Source organism: Callorhinchus milii, unplaced genomic scaffold (genome assembly GCF_018977255.1).
Source record: "Callorhinchus milii isolate IMCB2004 unplaced genomic scaffold, IMCB_Cmil_1.0 Scaffold16, whole genome shotgun sequence".
Classification (NCBI taxonomy): Eukaryota; Metazoa; Chordata; class Chondrichthyes; order Chimaeriformes; family Callorhinchidae; genus Callorhinchus; species Callorhinchus milii.
Window position 1 is genome coordinate 4,790,973 of NW_024704757.1, and position 20,470 is coordinate 4,811,442.

General features: G+C 47.7%; 1 protein-coding gene across 1 annotated transcript in view; it reads left to right on the forward strand.

The window, feature by feature from the left end:
* card11 (caspase recruitment domain family, member 11) overlaps positions 1–20,470 on the forward strand; it is a 66,820-nt gene that overhangs the window by 12,040 nt on the left and 34,310 nt on the right. The window contains exons 2-6 of the mRNA XM_042341117.1: positions 13,183–13,407; positions 13,549–13,686; positions 15,383–15,708; positions 17,574–17,753; positions 20,292–20,444. Of these exons, the coding sequence (XP_042197051.1) occupies positions 13,183–13,407; positions 13,549–13,686; positions 15,383–15,708; positions 17,574–17,753; positions 20,292–20,444 (1,022 nt within the window). The remainder of the gene's footprint in view (positions 1–13,182; positions 13,408–13,548; positions 13,687–15,382; positions 15,709–17,573; positions 17,754–20,291; positions 20,445–20,470) is intronic.

Sequence of the window (20,470 nt, forward strand, 5' to 3'; positions counted from 1 at the left end):
TTGTTTCACTGCACCCGGAAAAAAAAACAGCTTTGAGCGGGTGCAGAATTTTTGTAATTTGAATTTAAACCTGCAAAACAATTCCCCCCCTCCCTCTCCACCTCCTTGATGACCTTCCCGGCACCTCCCTCCACAAGCTGCAGGTCATTCAGAACTCTGCAGCTCGTGTACTGTCCCGCACCAGACACCGCGCCCACATCACTCCCACCCTCGCTCGCCTCCACTGGCTCCCCATCCCCCAGAGGATCGAATTCAAGATCCTCATCCTCACCTACAAGGCCATTCACGGCCTTGCTCCCTCCTACCTCTCCGACCTACTATCCCCCTACCTACCTGCCCGTACCCTCCGTTCCTCTGGCTCCGGTCTGCTCCACATCCCCGCCCCAACCGCCCTACCATCGGTGGCCGGGCCTTCAGCCTCTCAGCCCCGAGGCTCTGGAACTCCATCCCCCAGTGCCTTCGCCGCTTCCTCCCTTTCCTCCTTCAAGGCCGGTCTCAAGACCTTTCTCTTTGACCGTGCCTTCAGCTCCCCTCTCGACTCTCTACCCCCTCCTCGCTCCCTCCCTTCCCTCCCCTCACCCTGACCATTTCCCCCTCCTCGCTCCCTCCCTTCCCTCCCCTCACCCTGACCATTTCCCCCCTGCTCGGGTCCTGACCCAACTGTACATACAGCGCCTTGGGACGTCCTCCCGACGTGAAAGGCGCTCTATAAATGGAATCTTGTTGTCGTTGTTGTTGTTTTCGTACATGGTTTGAAAAGCACAGATCCTAACCGGTACCGTTCTGCATCCCATACAGTAGGTAACGCATGATATCGGGCTACTTTGGGATAGTATTTGGTTGACTTAGGGCTAGGAACATATGTTCATTTCTGACCACCCTGGTCAGAAGGCTTTGGGTTTCAGGTTTACACTCGCTCCAGTGCAGTGCTGGGGGAGTGCTGCACTGTCAGGCATGCCGTCCTTTGGATGAGACTTTAAACCAAGGTAGCATCTTCCTGTTCAACAACAGCAGCAGCAACAACTTGCATTTATATAGTGCCCTTCACGCAGGGTAGCATCCCGGATCACTTGATGTTTATGGGGTGATTCAAACCAAGAAGGGAGAGTCTCCTTATGTGCGGGTCGGGTTCCGAGTTTGGGAGAAGGTTTAGGGGAAGAGGGGAGAGTGGAAGGGGGAGTGGGTGGGGGGATGTGGGGGAGAGCGCCAAGGTTAAAATGTTTGCTGGAGTCTGACGTCGATGTTTCAATTATTAATTGCTGTTTTAACACTGCCTGGGCTTCGGAGAGACGCAGAAAGAAGCTCACACTCTGCTGACTGCTGAGGCAAAGAGATGTCTAGCAGCTCGAGTGAAAGTTGTATCTCATTATTTTGTTCCAGACGCGCTGTGCGAGGCTAAGTGTTGCAGCATTTCTAATTAACGAACCGTAAAGTGTTGAAGACAGGGGGTTTCTGCATAAATTATCACCTGTCGCCTAAAGCTGACTGTCTGAATTAAACACAGTCAACAGAAGTTTCCTTGCTCACTGCTAGCTTTGTGGTAGGACAGCAGTTCAGATTTCCCTTTCATTTGTGAGTCACGGTGGTCAGTGAACTTCGAAATACACGCAGGCGACAAGATAAGTCTGTCGATATCTCTGTCCGTGTCTTTGAAGCAAAATGCTAAGGGAATCAACAAGCCTGTCATCTGTGGCTGATCTGCCTCTGCTTAAAACCAGACCGAGCTCAGGTCTCAACGGAAGCAATGAGATGGATTGTAGCTTGAGAGAACCATATCGTGGGACGTTGGCATATGTGTTCCTACGATGTAACATTTATCAGGCTTTCTTTATATATATCTATATATAGCATCAATAGACATCTCAGTTGGTTTTCAGCTTTGCAACACAGTCCTATGTTTTTCTTTGCCCACAAAATACAGTCAATCCACTTCACAGTATATCCTGTGAAGCGCTTTGTGACGTTTCGACGACGTGATAAGGCGCTGTATCAAATGCAAGTATTATTATTATTAAAATTACAAATCTCTTCACTCCCCAGGACCTTCCTAAATCTCCAACCTGCTTGTAACCCCACTTCCAAGCAATACCCATCCCCCACCCAAAACCAGCTTAAAAATTAACTAAACGTGACTAAATTTGCCAACTCCTGGATGCTCAAAAATGCTGCATTAAATAGAGCGAATCTTGAGCCGGGTGGAACTTCTCCCCAGAGGCTATGTGGAGGAGAGCATTGAGGCAGACAGAGGGGTTCAGTGCTGGCCTTTGGCCACCCTCCCTGCCCTCCCTGATACCTCCCTGCCCTCCCCACTCCCAACGTGAAAGGCTGTATACAAATTTAGATCGTATTTTGTATTGTATTGTATCCTTGTCCAAAAAACCTGGTTGCATTGGTTTCTGCGATAGAAGTTAGAATACAACACGCACGGAATGACAAAGGTACCTGATGCTCTTGTTGATTAAGAAGACTGTGAGTCACTTACACCCCTGAGCAATTGCGCATTTCTGGGTGAAAGGTTGAAATCTATCATTGTAAAATGGTTTAATTGTTCTCTTTCACCTCTCGACTAAGTGAGCTTCTTTGTTACAATGAGCTGTGCAAATAACAGTGCTCATTTCAGACTGTGAAAGTCTGCTCTGTGCTGCATTATCAGCCTTCATATAAAGCCTTGGCGAGACAACATGCACTTACAATACAATACAAAATTACAGGGCCTTTCACGTCGGGAGGACATCCCATGCGACACGCTCTAACATGAACTTACACTCTCTCACACGCAAACAGGTCTGTTAGGTTGTCCACATATCAAGCTTTCTGTAAGAACAGAATGACAATATGGAGATTGTTAATAATACTTTATTAATATAATAAATTTTTACTACATTTGCTATAGTGCATTTCACGTCAGGAGAACATCTCGAAGGGCTTCATGGGACACTGTAAAATGTACAGAACTCTATTTTGTGGTTGAAGGCAGCACGCAATTTGCCCATAGCAATGTCCCACAGACATCCATGAAGTAAATGGCCAATTTTATTTGAAGGTTCACTGTCCAGGACTCCAGACGAAAGTCCCCTCTATTTTTAAATGGTTACAATGGGATCTTTAACAGGCACAGATGGGTTTAATATCTCACCTGAAAGATGACACCTTCGACAAAGGTAGTGCTCACCCCCAGTACTGCACTGGAGTGTCAGCCTAGACTTGGGCTCAAAGTCCATCAACATGGCGGGGTTGTTTGAACATGCACCCTTTCTGGCTCAGAGGCAAGAGTGCTACAGATTGAGCCAGACTGACACCGAACTGTGGTATAATAACCTTAAATCCCATTTCCTAAACATATATACACTCAGTACTTTTCTTTGAAGGAACGATTTAAGACAACAATAGCCTTTTTTTAAAACTGGGAACACATTCCACATTTCCATTCTTATATCCTCGCTCTCTCGCTCTCTCTCTCTCTCTCTCTCTCTGTCTCTATCTCCCCCTCTCTCTCTCGGGGCTCGTTCATTTGAAATCTGTGTGCTCTCATTCCCAAGCTCGCAGTCTCTGAAGCTAAGCAGCCAGTTCACATCTACATCACATATGCCTCTTAGCATTAATATATATATATATATATATGCGTATGTATAAAACTTGGATCGTGCCCTGGTGTGGTTGTCAAAGAGTCTGTTTGTCTGAAAGATGCAGAACAATATCATGCAGAACACGTCCTCAGTAAATGACTCCCCTGCATCTGCCTAGTAGATGCCATATTGCAGGGTGTTTGACAGGAGTAGTGATTTATGCCAGATAGCTCACTGAGTGGAGCTGATTCTTTGCCATCACGGTGACAGGATTTGCTGCCGGGAATCGCCCCTGTCCGTGTTGCTCCTGTGCGATTGTGCTGGTATTGATTTTTCGGGAAGAGATCCCTCCCAAGCTTCACAAGCGGATTTAAAAAGCTCAGGAGGTCGGGCGGGTGAAATAGTGATGGGCCTTGATGTGTGGTGCTGGAGCGCTGGGCGTTTATTAAGCCTCATTTGCTGTCAGAAGGAGTCCTTATCATTTGGAAGCTAAAGAATTGGTTCCCGAGGGTGTTGGCTGGTCTGAGTTGTCATCCGGACTCGTAGCAAACTTCCCCGAAGGTTCTGGTAACTTAAAGTGCTGCTGTTGCTATGGTACAAATGCCCTGATAAGACGCCTTTGCGCACTTAAACAATAATAATAATGATAATCCTTGCATTTGATATAGTGCCTTATCTGTTTTTATCAGACTTATCACAGTCTGCTTTTCTCATACTCTGCAATATTGTCTGACTCCGCCATTATCTCACCCTCGATAAATCCCAAACCTTCACCACTGCCTCTGCCACCTCCAGACTCAACATTTCCAAAGTTCCTGTCTCTGACTGCATCTCTCTCCTCCCATCTCATCAGAGTCCTGTAGCTCAGTGGTGAGAGCACTCACTCGCCTTGCAAGCGAGACACCCGGGTTCAATTCCCGGTAGGGCGAAACCTTGGGCAAGTTTCCTTACTCCACACGCCTAATAATAATCTCTTCAAAACAAAACAATAATAAATTGGTCATTTTCAATCTTCGACTGTTTGTGGGACATTGCTGTGCGCAATTGGCTGCCGCGTTCGCCCACAAATATACAGTCAATTCACTTTACAGTCTATTCTGTGAAGTGGTTTGAGACGTCTAGAAGACGTGGAAAGCGCTATATCAAATGCAAGGATTATTATTATTATTATCATGTCGTTCAGACATCTCAAAGCGCTTCGCAGGATAATCTGTAAAGTGTAGTGACTGTGTATTTTGTGGGCGAAACATGCCAGCCAGTTTGTGCACAATAATGTCCCACAAACAGCCATGGGATAAATGGCCAATTTTTTTTATTTGGGGGGGCGATTGTTGGCCAGGGCACAGGGAGAGAGAAACTGCCTTTTCTTTTCAAATAGCGCCATGGGATTTACATCCACCTGAACAGGCAGACGAGACCTCGTCTCATCTGAAGGGCGGCAACTCCGACAACGCAAGACACCCCCCCACCCCTCCCCGCCCCCAGGGTCAGCTTAGACTGTGTGATTCCAAGTCCCGACGTGTGAAGAGAGCCCTCAATTTCTTCCTATTCTCAGGCTTGAGACAATTGTCTGCCCCACAGAGCAAGAGCTGAGCAGGTCTGAGAACACAGTTACTATAACACGGTCTTCCTCTGAGCTCTTGAGCGGCTCCCACCCCCCACCCCCATTCACCTCCCCAGTACGACACTGAAATGTCAGCCTAGACCAGCTGTGCGTTCAAAGTCCCAATACAGGGTATGAACCCACAGCCTTGTGACCCGGAAGTGAGGCCGGCTGAGCTGAACTGACATATATCTTTTCACTTTTCACCTTGTAGTATTTTTCTCTCTCTCTCTCTCTCTCTCTGACGGTGAGGATGGACTGCGCTGCCTTTGTGTCCTCACTGCCAGCAGATCTGCGGTCTCGGTATTGTTTCATGAGTTCAAAGAATCCAGCTGTGAAGTCGATGTTTAATTTCCTGTTGAGTCACTGTTCCTGCCTCCTTCATGCTTGTCAGAAATGCAAAGTGTTTTGCTCGTGTCTAATTTATTCCACGTTAAAGATCAGTTAGCACTTCCCATCAGCGTTTCTGACAGAAGTCGTCACAGCTCTCGCTCTCTTGTGGATTATCAGAGTGTGAATGAAGCGATCAGCTGGATTTGCGGGAGCCACTTTTAGGTGTACGTTTGACAAGGAGCAGGTGTGTGGGGTGTGGTGATCGGGAAGCAGCTGTGTGTGTGTGTGTGTGTGTGTGTGGAAGACGACAATGTGACATCCTCTCCTTCAAATGATATCCTTTAAGGTTTTTCCTTGTGCCTTTGATACTGTGTAGGTGCCCTGCTTGACAACTCAGCCTCCGTTCCACCATCGGCGGCCGTGCTTTCAGCCACTACGTCCCAAAACTCTCGAACGGTCTCCCCCCCAATCCTTCAGCCTTGCCCCCATCCTTCCCCGCCTTCAGGTCGCACCTGAAGACCTCTTTGACCGTGAGAAGGTGCCACCTCCTGGCTTGGCGACGCCACTATCAAGCGCTCTGGGACACTCTCCTGTGTGAGGTGCACTATATAAATGCAAGTTGTTGAAGGAGTTTGCGACGGTGGTGCAATGGGTTTGGATTCAGAGGCCCCGAAATTCCATCTAGCCTTAGCTTGCGAGGCCCATCTGCAGAAATGTGGAAAATGCGACAATTCAAATTATTCTTTTCCACAGTCCTCAAACACACCGCCCCTCAGTTAACTTTCCTCAGTTAAATTTTAAGGCTAAATGGTCGCACGCACAGCTAAGAGGACCTCAGTTGGTACAGTGCAGTACAGTGTTTGACAGTTAAGCATCCTGTGTTTGAGCCCTAGGTGCTCTGCAAAAAAAAATGCACTGTTTCCTAGTAAAACCTCTTTTTCCTGTCAACTGACCCCAAACACAACTCAAGGCTTGCACCATGTTGTTAACTCTTAACTCTTCCTCCAGATCATCATAGAGCTCCACAGTCTTGCAAGGAGACATTTTAGAGGGGACCTTACAGAGGTGATTTAAACAACAGCAACAAATTACATTTGTACAGCGCCTTTCACATCGGGAGCACAAAAGGGGTTTGGACCGGAAGTGGGGTTGGGATCAGGTGGGGTGGGGAGCAGGAAGGTGAACGAAGGCGTGGTTGAAGAGAGGGACTTTGAAGGAGACAAGGAAGCAAGCGAGGCAAAGGGACTGTGGGATGGAGTTCCAGATGGGATTAATTGAAAGGTTTTAAATGGGGTTGAAGAAGGTAAACTCCAGAACCATTCTCTCGGAGTCACCAACACAGGTTCACTGCTGCAAAGGGACAATTTCAGGGCAGACATCAGGAATCATTTCTTTACCCAGATGGCAATTAACGACGGGAGCAGAGTTGAGCAGAAAGGGTGGATGAGGCCACAGTGCTGGGGCTCATTGTAGAGTCCCGTGGTTAGATCACTTGCCTCGCAAGTGAGAGGACCTGGGTGTGATTCCCAGCAGGGCAAAACCTTAGGCAACTTTCCTTACTCCACACTCCTCGGTTTACCTAGCAGTAAGTAGGAACCCAGTCGTTAGTCGATTGGCGGATAGCTTTGCGGGAGTAATAATCCCTCAAAAAAAAGTTTGGACATTCAATCCATGACTGTTTGTGGGACACTGCTGTGTGTAATTGGCTGCCGTGTTTTGGATTTAAAATTCATTTTACAATATAGCCTGTGAATCGCTTTGAAACGTCTCAACTATGTGGTAAGGCGCTGTATTGATGGGAGGGATTGCAAGGTGAGTGTTGTGGAAGGATGAGATCAAATGGGCCAAAGGGCCTTCTTCATCCGAATCGACCTTGCGATCTTGTCGTAGGAAAGATCTGCAGCGGCTACAAAGCAAGTTATCGGCAGCTCGTAAACTGCAAGTCGAAACCTTCCTGCCTGCAAAATAGACCATCGCTGTACTTTACAGTGAAGCCTTGAGACTCCTCCCAACGTGATACATTGAATATAAGGATCATTATTATTATTATTATTATTATTACTGTTTGTTATATAGGAATAGTACTGGACATTGATTAGGCTTAACATCACCTCCCCCCTCCCTCTCGCCCTGGTTCGTTATCAAACTCCGCCACTGTGAAGCGCTCCGGGACACCAGCCTGTGTGGAGGGAGTGAAAGTTGTTGTTGTTGTGAGGCTGCAATTGGTATATTGGGTTTTGTTTTGGGCTCAGCACCACAACAACAACTTGCATTTATATAACTTCCTCAGGGCTCTGTCCTTGGTGCCCTCCTCTTCAATATCTACATGCTCCCTCTTGGTGACATCATCCGCAGATATGGGGTCAACTTCCATATGTATGTGGATGACACCAACTCTATCTCTCTGCCTCCACCCTTGACTCCAGAACCACTGTTGTCCTGACAGAATGTCTGTCAGACATCAAGTCCTGGGTGAGAGCCAACTTTCCACAGTTGAACGTCAACAAGACCGAGGCTCTCCTGATTGGCTTCTGTCAGTGCCTCCTCACCTCAGGTGCTGACAGCATCACCATCCATGGTTGCACACTCCACCTTGCTAAGCCAGTCCAGAACCTGGGGTCTTGTTTGACCCTCAACTATCCTTTCTACCCCACATCTGCGCCATGACCCACTCTGCCTTCCCCCACCTCTGCAATGTCTCCCGACTCTGACACTGTCTCTCACTGCAGGCCACCGAAACCCTCATACACGCTTTCATTACATGAAGGCTCAACTACTCAAACTCACTGCTTGTTGGCTTCCCCAACTCCTCCAGCCATAGGCTACAGATCATTCAGAGCTCGGCAGCCCGTGTCCTCTCCCGCGCTAGGCTCTGTGACACCTCCATCCTTGTCCAACTCCACTGCCTTTCCATCACACAGAGGATACAGTTCAAGATCCTGGTCCTCACATTCAAAGCCATCCACAGTCTTGCTCCCACACCTACCTCTGCTACCTCCTAAACCCCTACCATCCAATTCGCTTCCTCCACTCAGCGGGCTCCGGCCTGCTTCATATCCCCTGCCTTGCTCGCCCCACTATTGGCAGGCAGGCCTTCCGCCACTCTGCACCCACCCTCTGGGACTCCATCCCACAATCCCTCCATCTTGCCCCCTCCCTCACCACCTTCAAGACCCATCTCAAGATCCTCTTCTTCAACTGTGCTTTCTATCTCCCTGCTTCCCCCCCTGCCCTCCACCCTCCCCCACCCCGACCTCCAGCTCAGGTCCATAACTATGTCTGTCCAGCGCCTTGGGACGTCCTCACAATGTGAAAGGCGCTATACAAGTGTCATTTTGTTGTTGCTGTTATAGAATGGCTTTCTGGCAGGATAGGGTCTCGAAGCGTTGATACGAAAGTATGGGTTGGAGCTGGAGTGAATGCAGGGGACACATTCACTGAGACAATGTGCAGGGCGACTCTGTTGTAATGGACCCTGTTATAATTTTATAACATGGAAGTCCGTGACCAGGGGCAAAAGCCTCCTCCATCGCTGGGTCCTCGGTTATCCCTCTGGGTGGAGAGTGAGTGTCTCAGTGATGTGAGATGAGGTAGCGCTGTGACTTTGGGGCAGGAGGAAGGGATGGAGAGAAAGAGGATTGAAGAGCAAGACACCAGATTTAATGATTTTCCAAACAACAACGTTTTAATAAATCACGTGAGCAAAGGCCGAGTGCAGAGATGTTGGCTTGTTCAGCAGATTAGCTCAGTGACCTTTCACCATTAGGAAATGACTTCATGTCTGGCACAGACTGATGGGATGAATGCCGTCTCGCTCTCTCTGCCTCTGACTATAGTATAAGGGGCTCAGTGTGTTATAAACTCCAATAGTCTTGACCCAGTTGCTACAAGCACATCGAGAACATTGCTTGAGCTCAGTGAAGCCCAGTATCATCATGGAATCCTTGAGCTGGGAGGTCCTCAACACTGACAGTGGGTGTTGGAGACGAAGGCAAAAGACCGTCACTGATGCAGGGAAACAACAACAACAACAGATTACATTTGTATAGCGCCAAATGTAATTCCCCAAGCCGTGGCTCTCACCAACCTGGCCAAATACTCTTCGGATATAGTTAACCAGGGTGCATCTCTCCAGGGAGGAGAGAGAGGCCATTCCAATCCAGACATGGAAATGTTGAAATAAAAACAGAAGTGGCTGGGAACACTCAGCAGGTCAGGCAGCATCTATGGAGAGAGGAAAGTGAGTCAACGTTTCAGGTCAATGACCTTTCGTCAGATCTCACGAAAGAACTCTTGAGTTCTGACGAAAGGTCATCGACCTGAAACGTGAACTCACTTTCCTCTCTCCATAGATGCTGCCTGACCTGCTGAGTGTTCCCAGTCACTTCGGTTTTTATTTCCGATTTCCAGCGTCTGCAGTATTTTGCCTTTTGTTTATGGAAATGTTGATGGGAGACGGCATACATATGCAGAACTCCAGACAGTGGGAGATTTCCTTCTGTTAGGTTGAATCCACATGTGAAACTCACTGTCTGGTTTTGCGGGGTGATGGAGTTTCACATTTGTCAGACACCCGGCTGACCAAACCAAAAGTGTAATGGGAAGTCTGGATGCTCTTAATAATAATAATCCTTGCACTCGATATAGTGCCTTTCCACGTCGTTGAGACTTCTCAAAGTGTTTCACAGAAATGCGGCAGCCAATTGCGCACGGCAGTATCAAAAACAGTCATGGATTAAATAACCAAATCGTTATATATTTTTTAAGGGATTATTACCGCCGGAAAGCAATCTGCCAATCGACTAACAACAACAACAACAAGATTCCATTTATTGAGTGCCTTTCACGTCGGTAGGACGTCACAAGGCGCTGTACAGTTGGGTCAGGACCCGAGCAGGGGGGAAATGGTCAGGGTGAGGGGAGGGAAGGGAGGGAGCGAGGAGGGGGTAGAGAGTCGAGAGGGGAGCTGAAGGCACGGTCAAAGAGAAAGGTCTTGAGACCGGCCTTGAAGGAGGAAAGGGAGGAGGCAAGGTGAAGGCACTGGGGGATAGAGTTCCAGAGCCAGGTTCCTACTTACTGCTAGTTAAACAGAGGTGTTGGAGTAAGGAAACTTGCCTATGGTTTTGCCCTGCCTGGGAATCGAACCCGGGTCCTCTCGCTTGTGAGGCAGCGTGCTAACACTATACGACAGCATTCCACAAAGTCTTCTGGATGGATTGAGGGCTGGAAGTGTTTCCTTCGATCAAGCCTCTCTCGTGAGCCTGCGGTCCTGGGAAAGACTGAGTTGGAGTATGAGATGGTGGTGCTTGTAATGCACGCAGGGGGAAATGTGTATGAAGCATAATTTGGGATGAGAGAGGTTCTGTCTGCCTGAGTGTTTGGGCTGGCCAGGTGGGTGTGGGTGACATGTGTCTGTAAAAAGACATTTCTATGGAAATGATTTCTTTGGTATTTGCAGTTCCAGTAATCATTTTTTTATTTTATTGTGAGTCATTGTTTATGTTCCAACTGGTCTGGCTCTCCCTGACATCGAGCCAGTCTAGCGTCTAATCCGATTCAGGGCATCAGCATCGAACTCTGTTGAGTCTGACTGCCTGACACCCGAAGGGTTCACAGGGCTGGGATTTCCTAACCTGATTTTCTGGGATGTTACAACCCGTAGAGTATTGGTTAGAGCGCTTGCCTCGCAAGCGAGAGGACCCACGTTCTGCCTGCTTGATCGGGTGGATCCCATGGCAGTACTTAAAAAGAGAAGCGAGTTTCTCTCTCCCCGTGTCCTGGCCAACAATCTCCCAAATAAAATTGGTCACTCACTTCATGGCTGGGATGTTGCTTTGCACAACTGGCTGCCACGTTCAGCCACAAAATACACAGTCACTACACTTTACAGTAAACTTTGTGAAGCGCATTGAGGTTTCCTCCCAACTGTATCAAATGCAAGGATTATTATTATTCTAATCATTCATAATGGCAATTAGTGACTCACTGTGGCAAAATGATCTCTCTCCTAGCCGAGCAATGCTTCAGTTACATAGAATTGTGCAGCACAGAAACAGACCATTCAGACCCATGTTTGTGTGTGTTGCCGTTATTTAGATGGAAAGGCTGTTTGCTTTCAGTGTTTCTGCGAGTAGAATTGTTAGTACAATACACCCCGAGCACTGACATGCTTTTCCTGCTGTCTGTGTGAATCAGGTAGAGGTTTGGAACTTAACGTGTACGCCTGCTGATGTATGGCTTGATTGCTCCCAGCGTCTCTCTTCTCCTCTGGCTTCTGTCTATGGTGAGTGTCTGGCGCTGACTGAATGAATGGCCTTCCCGTAACATACATGCACACTGACACGTGCATGCACACTGTTAATGCTGCACTAAAAGGGGTCCCGACTCGTTGGAGCAGCCATGGCCCTATCTGCGAGATTTCTGAACAGATTTCTTAATTTTATTTTTATCCCCACCATCGGTGGTCGGGCCTTCAGCTTCTCTGCCCCCACCCTTTGGAACTCCATTCCACAATCACTTCGCCTCGCACCCCCACCCCCCCCTCCCCCACCCTCTTCGACCGGACCTTCCCACCCCTACCCAATTGGCAAAACAAGGCAGCCAGTTGCACGAAGCAGTGTCCCGCAAATAGCCATGGAGTGAACGCCCAATTATTTTTTAGTTGGGGGCCAGGACGCTGGGAGTGAGAAATTCCCTTCTATTTTCAAATAGCGCCATGGGATCTTCAACATCCACCTGAACAGGCTTCCTTCAGATGAAGGAAGCCACGTTATCGTTGAGCAGCAGCTTTGCTGGTTAGTGGCTCTCTCCGCCTTTCCCTGTGTCCTGTACCTGGTGAGGAGACACTGCACCTGCAACACTTTGCCTGTTTTTCCTGTAGCAAGATTGGGTCGTTTGTTAAAGCCCACAACTCATTATGCAATAAAATCTGCAAACGTCAGCAACTATGGGGGCAGAATGAGAACACTGAGATTTATCTCTCGCTTTGACTATGTAAATTTCTGCTGTGTGCTCTGTATTGTAGCACTGGCGATTCAATACACAATTACAGAGACTGTTTTATCTTGAGTTAGTGCGAGGTGTAATTCAATTTCCAATCTCAGTCTTAGCCTGAAAACCTGCAGTTAAGATGGTATTGGTAGAGAAAAGGACTCCAGAGAAAGTGAAATTTCCATTAGCATGTGGGACTCTCAGTAGCTCAGTTTGGGTACTCCGAATCACGGTGATGTATGTACCAGACACTCGGCTGACGAAACGAAAAATCGTGTAGCCTTTGGGAAAATTCTTTAATTTGCTCTAAAATGTTGAGGCGGCGTCTCATTGTGAGGGACTAGGAAACTACGGACATCTCCCCTCCCTCCTCTCCCTCCCTCCTGCTTCTTCACCCCTCTAACTTGCTCGGTGTCCAACCCAATCCCATTGAGGCGCTCCAAGACTCCCTATGTGAAGGGCGCTGTATAAATGCAAGGTGGTGGTGTTGTTATTGAACCAATTCTAGTGATCTTCAGGCTCCTGACCTACCTTTTTTAGTTTGCCAACAAAATAATCATAGCATTAGCAAAATAGCATAGATGTATGCCATCAACCAAGAAACATTCAATCAAGATGCATTTGTTTTGTTGGCCAACCAAAGAGGGGATACAGAGCTTTGAACACCCGGCCTCCTGCTTTGGTTTCCAGGTCACGAGATGGACAATGGCCATTTGGAGTCCGACAATCTGTCGGTGGTGAAGGACGAGGAGGAGGTGGTGTGGGAGAACGTGGAGTGCAACCGTCATGTGCTGAGCAGATACATCAACCCCGCCAAGCTGACTCCATACCTCCGGCAGTGCAAAGTCATCGATGAGCAGGATGAGGATGAAGTACTCAATTCCCACATGCTGCTGTCCAAAATCAACCGAGCAAGTAAGTGGGCACCATCACCCAAGGCACCATCTCTCCCTTGCTCTCGCTGTAAATCCTGTGAAGCGCTTTGAAAAAGGAGTACTTTTTTTCCTTTTCTTTTGTAAAATGTTATATAAAGGGTTTTCTTTCCCCTTTCGGCAGGTCGGTTGCTGGACATTCTGCACACTAAGGGCCAGAGAGGCTATGTGGTGTTTCTGGAAAGCCTGGAGTTCTACTATCCGCAACTGTACAAGCTGATCACGGGCAAGGAACCCACCAGGAGGTTCTCCACCATCGTAGGTAAAGGAACCGACATTCGTTTTACCCCTTCGGACGTTCGGCATCTCTGCTCCCCACACCATGGAACTCTATCCCTCAATCCCTCTGCCTCAGCCCCTCTTTTGCCTCCTTCAAGTCCCATCTAAAGGCTTTCTTCTTCGACCGTGCCTTCCGTACCCTCCTACCACCAACTCCACCTGCCCTCCACCTCTCCTGATCCCAACTCCCAGCTCGGATCCAAAAAACCCTGATAATCGAGGTTCTTTCCAACGTGAAGGGTGTTATATAAGTGTGATTCACTACGCCCAGTAAGCGCGGGAATACTGGAGGAGAAGGGAGCGGTGTTCCGAGTTAGGAGACACTTGGCTTATAAAATATGACCAGCCCAAAGAAAATCTAAGTGGTTTTGATAGGAACCCAAATGAGACTCGGGTGCAGGGACGACTTAGGTGGTTGTACGATTTATAAAGCTGAGGCTTGTGAGAGTTTTACTGTCTCTGTATATATAAAATCATCCTTTTTCTGATGAATTGTGTTGGCGACACTAAGTTGCTGAGCTGGACAGTGCTGGTGAGAAGCCCTGGCTTTGGTTTTGTTCACACACTGAACCACTCACTGGAGCCACATCGCACCGTCAGCCTCGACCACAGCTCCAAGCAACAAACAAAAAAAAGCTGAGACACCAGATCGATGGAAACAGAAGAGACAAATGATGATCATTAATTTCCGCTGTTTGATTCCAAAACGTCCCTCTCTCATAGCCATTTGATGGGACTCGACGATGGGGGAAAGTGCTGAGTTCAGCAGCTATGCTCCTGCTTATCCCTGCGTTGTTCCGCTTATGTCAGCAACACAGACACAGGAGCTCTCCATGAGACTCTGAGCGGCAGTAAGTGAGTCTCGGAAGGAGTGATTAATCCAGGTTTGCTCCAGATGTAGCCAAGTCAGTCAGGGGCCTAATGGAACTGTCTCATTTTTTAACTACATTTTTTTTCATTAATAATATAATAATAATCCTCGCATTTGATATAATGCCTCAACAAGTCTTCGAGAATTCTTTGAGACGTCTCGAAACGATTCACAGAATCTACCGTAAAGTGAATTGACCGTGTATTTTCTAGGCGAAATGCGGCAGCCAATTGCGCACGGCAGTGTCCCATAGGCAGTCGTGGATCGAGTGACCACACATTTTTTCTTCTTTTTGGAGGGATTAATGCAAAAAAAAGAGAGACCGAGATTGTAAGGAATTATTGACTAATTCGAAGCAGTCGGAAGTTCAGCTCACAATCAGACAGGGAAGGATTTTAGTCGACCTGAGCACATTTCAAAGAGCTTCATGAGTAATTCACTGTCAGGTTTGGTAACAAGTGGGCAAGCATGGCAAGCATTTATACCAAAAGTGTTCGAGCATGCCTTCGGTCACCTGCCTACCCCTGCCCTCCCTAATCTCCCTGCCCTCCATGCACTCCCTACCTCCTTTCCTTGCTCCCTCCTCCCTTCCTTGCTTCCTGTTGTCCATCCGTCCGTCCCTCCCTTCTTCCCTCCCCATCCTCCCCCCTCTCTGGTATTCCTGTGGGAAGCTGGTTGAGTTGTGTGTGGGGTGGTTTGGACTGCCCTGTGTGTATATGTGAGTGTGTAGGAGCAGGCTAGATGGGCTGGATGATCCGTCTCCTGCCCATGCCTGCCCTGAACACGACCGGCCTCTCCTGCGTTGCAGTGGAGGAAGGGCACGAGGGGCTGACGCAGTTCCTGATGAACGAGGTGATCAAGCTGCAGCAGCAAGCCAAGGCCAAGGAAGCCCAGCGCTGCGACATGCACATCCGCAACAAGCAGCTGGAGGATGAGAAGAAGCAGCTGAAGCTGAAGAACATGGAGATGCACACCTTCCAGGAGCGCTACAACAAGATGAAGGAGGAGAGGAACAACTACAACGACGAGCTCATGAAGGTCAAGGACGAGAACTATAACTTGGCCATGAGGTACGCCCAGTTGAGCGAGGAGAAGAACATGGCCGTCATGAGGAGCCGCGACCTACAGCTTCAGGTGAGAAAGCGCCCGACTTTGGGGGGGATTGCGAAGAAATTGATAGTAATAATTATAATAATTCTTGCATTTGATACAGCTCCTTATCACGTCTTCGAAACATCTCAAAGCGCTTCGCGGGATATACCGTAACGTGAGCTGGCTGTGTATTTTGTGGGCGAAGCACGGCAGCCAATTGAGTGACCAAGTTATTATTATTATTTTTTGAAGAGATTATCACTGAGTATACTGTAAAGTATGTATTTTGTGGGCAAAACACATTACTACGACTTATGTTTTCATGCGCCTAGTGTAAGAATTATTATAAAAGAATTAAGAATCATTATAATAGGAACATAGAAACATAGGAACAGGAGGAGGCCATTCAGCCCCTCGAGCCGGTTCCACCATTCTATTAGATCATGACTGATCTGTACTTCAATTCCATTTCCCCATCTTAGCCCCATATCCTTGATAGCCTTACCTTTTAGGCAATTTTGCTTTAGCTGATTACCCAGAGCTTTGCGAAAAGACATTCCAAATTTGTAGCTTTCGAAAGGCAGATTGGTGGCTAATTTGCGGTATTCCTCAATAAGAAATAACCGAGATACGTGCAAATGGGGAAGTTCCTTTCAGTAGTTGGATGTTCATCACGTCCGTTTTAACACAATCAAATTACACCATTGCTACCCTTCACAGTTAAGCGCTTTGAGATGGCCTCCCGAGTTGAAAGGTGCTGTGTGTGTGTGTGTGTGTGTGTGAATGTGAACAAGACTAAGGCCCTCTGATTGGCTCACGACAGCGCCTCAGGTTCTGGCAACATCAACCTCCATGGTCGCACGCTACAACTCACCAGCCAGTCAGGAACCTCGGTGTCTTGTTCGACCCTCAACTGTCTTTTCTTCCCCACATCCAAGCCATGACCCGCTCTGCCTTCCCTAACCTCCGTAACATCGCCCGACTCTGCCACTACCTCACCCCTCAGGCTCTTGTTCATGCCTTCATCACCTCCAGGCTCGACTATGCAAACGCCCCTCTTGTCGGCCTTCCCAACTCCTCCCACCACAGGCTACAGATAATCCAGAACTCTGCAGCCCATGTCCTCTCCCGCACCAAACTCCATGACCCCATCTACCCCACTCTCGCCCGACTCCATTGGCTTCCTATCCTTCAGAGGATCCAGTTCAAGATCCTGGTCCTCACATACAAAGCCCTCCATGGCCTCGCCCTACCCTCCCTCTGCAACCTCTTAACCTCCTACCAACCCGCCCGCTCCCTCCGCTCAGCAGGCTCTGGCCTGCTCCACGCCCCTCGACCCACCCGCCCCACCATTGGCAGGAGAGCCTTCAGCCACTCTGCCCCCAACCTCTGGAACTCCATCCCCCAGTCACTCCGCCTCGGCCCCTCCTTAACCTCTTTCAAGTCCCACCTCTTCGATCATGCCATCGGTCACCCTCCTTCCCCTCCCCTCCCTTAACCCCCCAACCCCAGCTCAGGTCTGAAATGCTGTACACTGTCCAGCGCCTTGGGACATCCTCCCGAGGTGAAAGACGTTGTACAAATGTAATCTTGTTGTTGGTGGTGGTGTGTGCTGTGCGCAATTGGCTGCCGCGTTCGCCCACAAATATACAGTCAATTCACTTTACAGTGTGTTCTGTGAAGCGCTTTGGGACATCCTCCCGACGTGAAAAGCGCTATATCAAATGCAAGGATTATTATTATTATTATTGTCTCTCTCTCTCTATACAGAGATTCCTTAGCTATAGATGTTTAATGGAATGTTTGATATTCATTATCACTATGAGTTTGCCCACTCCCCTGCCCGGCGTGACCAGAAGTGAGCATAGTGCAGTGATTTGCTAATGATTCACCTTTGCTCTCTGTAGGTTGACCAGCTGAGGCACAAACTGAACAAGGTAGAGGAGGAGTGCAAACTGGAGCGAAACCAGTCGCTCAAGCTGAAGAATGACATGGAGCAGAGGCCGAGGAAGGAGCAGGTGCTGGAGTTAGAGCGAGAGAACGAGACGCTGAAGACCAAGGTCCAAGAGCTCCAGTCAGTTATTCAGGTAATCACAGCACATCCAGCACAGCACTGTCAAACACAACAAGTTGCATTTTATACAGCGTCATCTGCTTGAACGTGACATCTCGGCAAACTGGACAGAGACAGCGCCGGTCGCTGAGGTAGGGCAGGGCAGAGGCAATAACAGGCTCGGTCAAAGGGGTATGTTTTCGGGAAGATTTTAAAGAAGAACGAAAAAAACCAAGTGGAGGGTGAATTTTATTGGCATCCAATTTGCACGTGGCAATGTCCCACAAACAGCCAGGAAGTGAGATAACCGATTTTATCAGAGGGAATTGTTGGCCGGGACAGGACACCGGGAGAAACTCCCTTCTCTTTCCGAGTAGTGCCACAGGTCCTTAAAGTCCGAGCAGAGATGGAGCACGGCACCTCCCCACACTCCCCCACTCCCCCCAGCATTGTTTTGGCACGTCAGCCCAGACTGTGAGTTCAGAATCTCCGTCGTGGAGCTTCAACCCGCAACCTTCTGACTAAAGTGAGAGTGTCGGTCAGCCAACCGAGCCGGCCTGGTACAATCACGCTGAGTCAGCCTGGGCATAGTTATCCTCCCTTTAATCAGCTGTGTGACTGCTTGGCTGGAGCGGCGTGCAGAGGCAGATGCAGATTATTACTGCATTAAACGCCTGTTACCGAATGCTGCAGAAAAACCTGAAGTCCTGCCAGGAAATCTGAAACGGCAATCTCTAACAGGATGTTTTATGGGTATTTAACTGCTCACCATAGATTGAAATTAATTCATGTCAGATTCTCAGCCCGTGTCTGATCATGTTCAGAGGCGACGATGCTTTAATTGCACGTCGAGGCAGGAATCAGAGAACAGTTGGGGGAAAACGATTGATTTTTTCATTAAAGTCAGTGCAGCAAATTCACTATTTGGTCTTAAAATGCCTGTTGTGTTACTGCTGATGCACATTAGTTATGAGGTAACTGGGAATGATCCCCAACATAACAATGGATGTTCTGGGAGTGAGTTACTCAAGGAATAATGTTTACCCAGGAGTTTAGTTATAGAGTAGCAAAAACAACAACAAATTGTATTTATATAGTGCTTTTCACGGTGGCAGTGATCTTGGAGCGCTTCAAAACTGGGAGTAAGAGGTCAACCCACGACTCTGCTGTGTGGGACGCCGCTGTGCGCAATTACAGTATGTTCTGTGAAGCGCATTGAGACGTCTTGAAGATTATTATTATTATTGTTATTAAGAGAGACCTGGGAGTGAGTTACAGAGAGTTATTATAAACAGAATTAAATCATAAATCACAAGAGCAAAGCTTGAGAAATTTGCAAATGTTACTGACACGAGGTTACAACCTTGAAATCATCTCCAGAGGATGGCTTTTTGCCTTACGCACTGAGCGAAGCCCAGCGTAGAAAAGCAAATAGAAAGAAAACAGCGGTTATTTCAAGCTATTGCGCTAGATTGTTCCTGAAGGCCCCATTAACGTGTCATGTTATGCTTGGCCAATTATGATCACCTCACAGACAGTAATGAGCACAGTAACTGAGCAAAGGGCCATTAATACACATTATTGCCTTTGTGCAACAATTATTAATTTCACCCGTGTCGTGTCATCACAGCTGCTGCCAACTATCTGCCATCAGCCAGACAATGGCAACATCGCGGTGATGGAGAGGAGTTGTTATTAATGGGATTGCTCGGTATATTTACGGTTCTATTACGGGGAAAGGTCAAAGCGAAATCAAAGCGGGCAAAAGATTTTCTCTTTATAAAATGGACTCGGAACGATTTGTTATTAATGTGTCAGCTGAGAGCGGCAGAGATATTATCTCTTTGGGTGTGAGCGTGCGAATGTTCTCACAGGCGGAATGGTGTTATGGGCTTTGCTTTGTGTCATCCAATTTTCGGACACGGGGGAAATCGTCACGTTTTAGTGGTGTACACACGTGGAACTCTCTGGTTTGGATCATCTCGGGCGCACGGTGGATTTCTGTGTTTGTTCTCTGGCAATCATGTATTGTGTAGTAATACTACTACTAATAATAATCCTTGCATTTGATAGAGCGCATATTAATATGCATATTAATATATAGTAATATTAATATATATCATTATATTATATTATTATATATTATATTTTAAATGTATTATATATTAATCATATAATATAATATTATTATATAATATATACCATATATGTGATATATATTTATACATATATTAATATAATATATATTTTATATAATATACATATAATATATATTAATCCTTGCATTTGATATAGTGCCTGATCACGTTGTTGAGACGTCTAAAAACCTTTCACAGAATATATTTTAAAGTGGATTGATTATATTTTGTGGGCGAACGACGAGAGTCAATTGCGCACAGCAGCGTCCCACAAACAATCAAACTGGGTTCTCTCGCTTGCGAGGCGAGTGCTCTGACCACTACGCTGCAGAACTTTTCTGCTCGCGAGTTAGACTCGTTCCCCATTTGGTCGTCCCCGCTCCGAATTTGGAACGAGAACTGCTTTTAAAAACTCCGTCTCCTCTTCCACGCAGGCCGGGAAGCGCAGTCTGCCCGACTCGGAGAAGGCCATCCTGGACATCCTGGAGCACGACCGTCAAGAAGCCCTGGAAGACAGGCAAGAGCTCGTCAGCAAGATCTTCAACCTGCAGGAGGAGAACCGTCAGGCAGAGGAGCTTCGAGATAAGGTGAGAGGGTCCAACAAGGGGGTCTG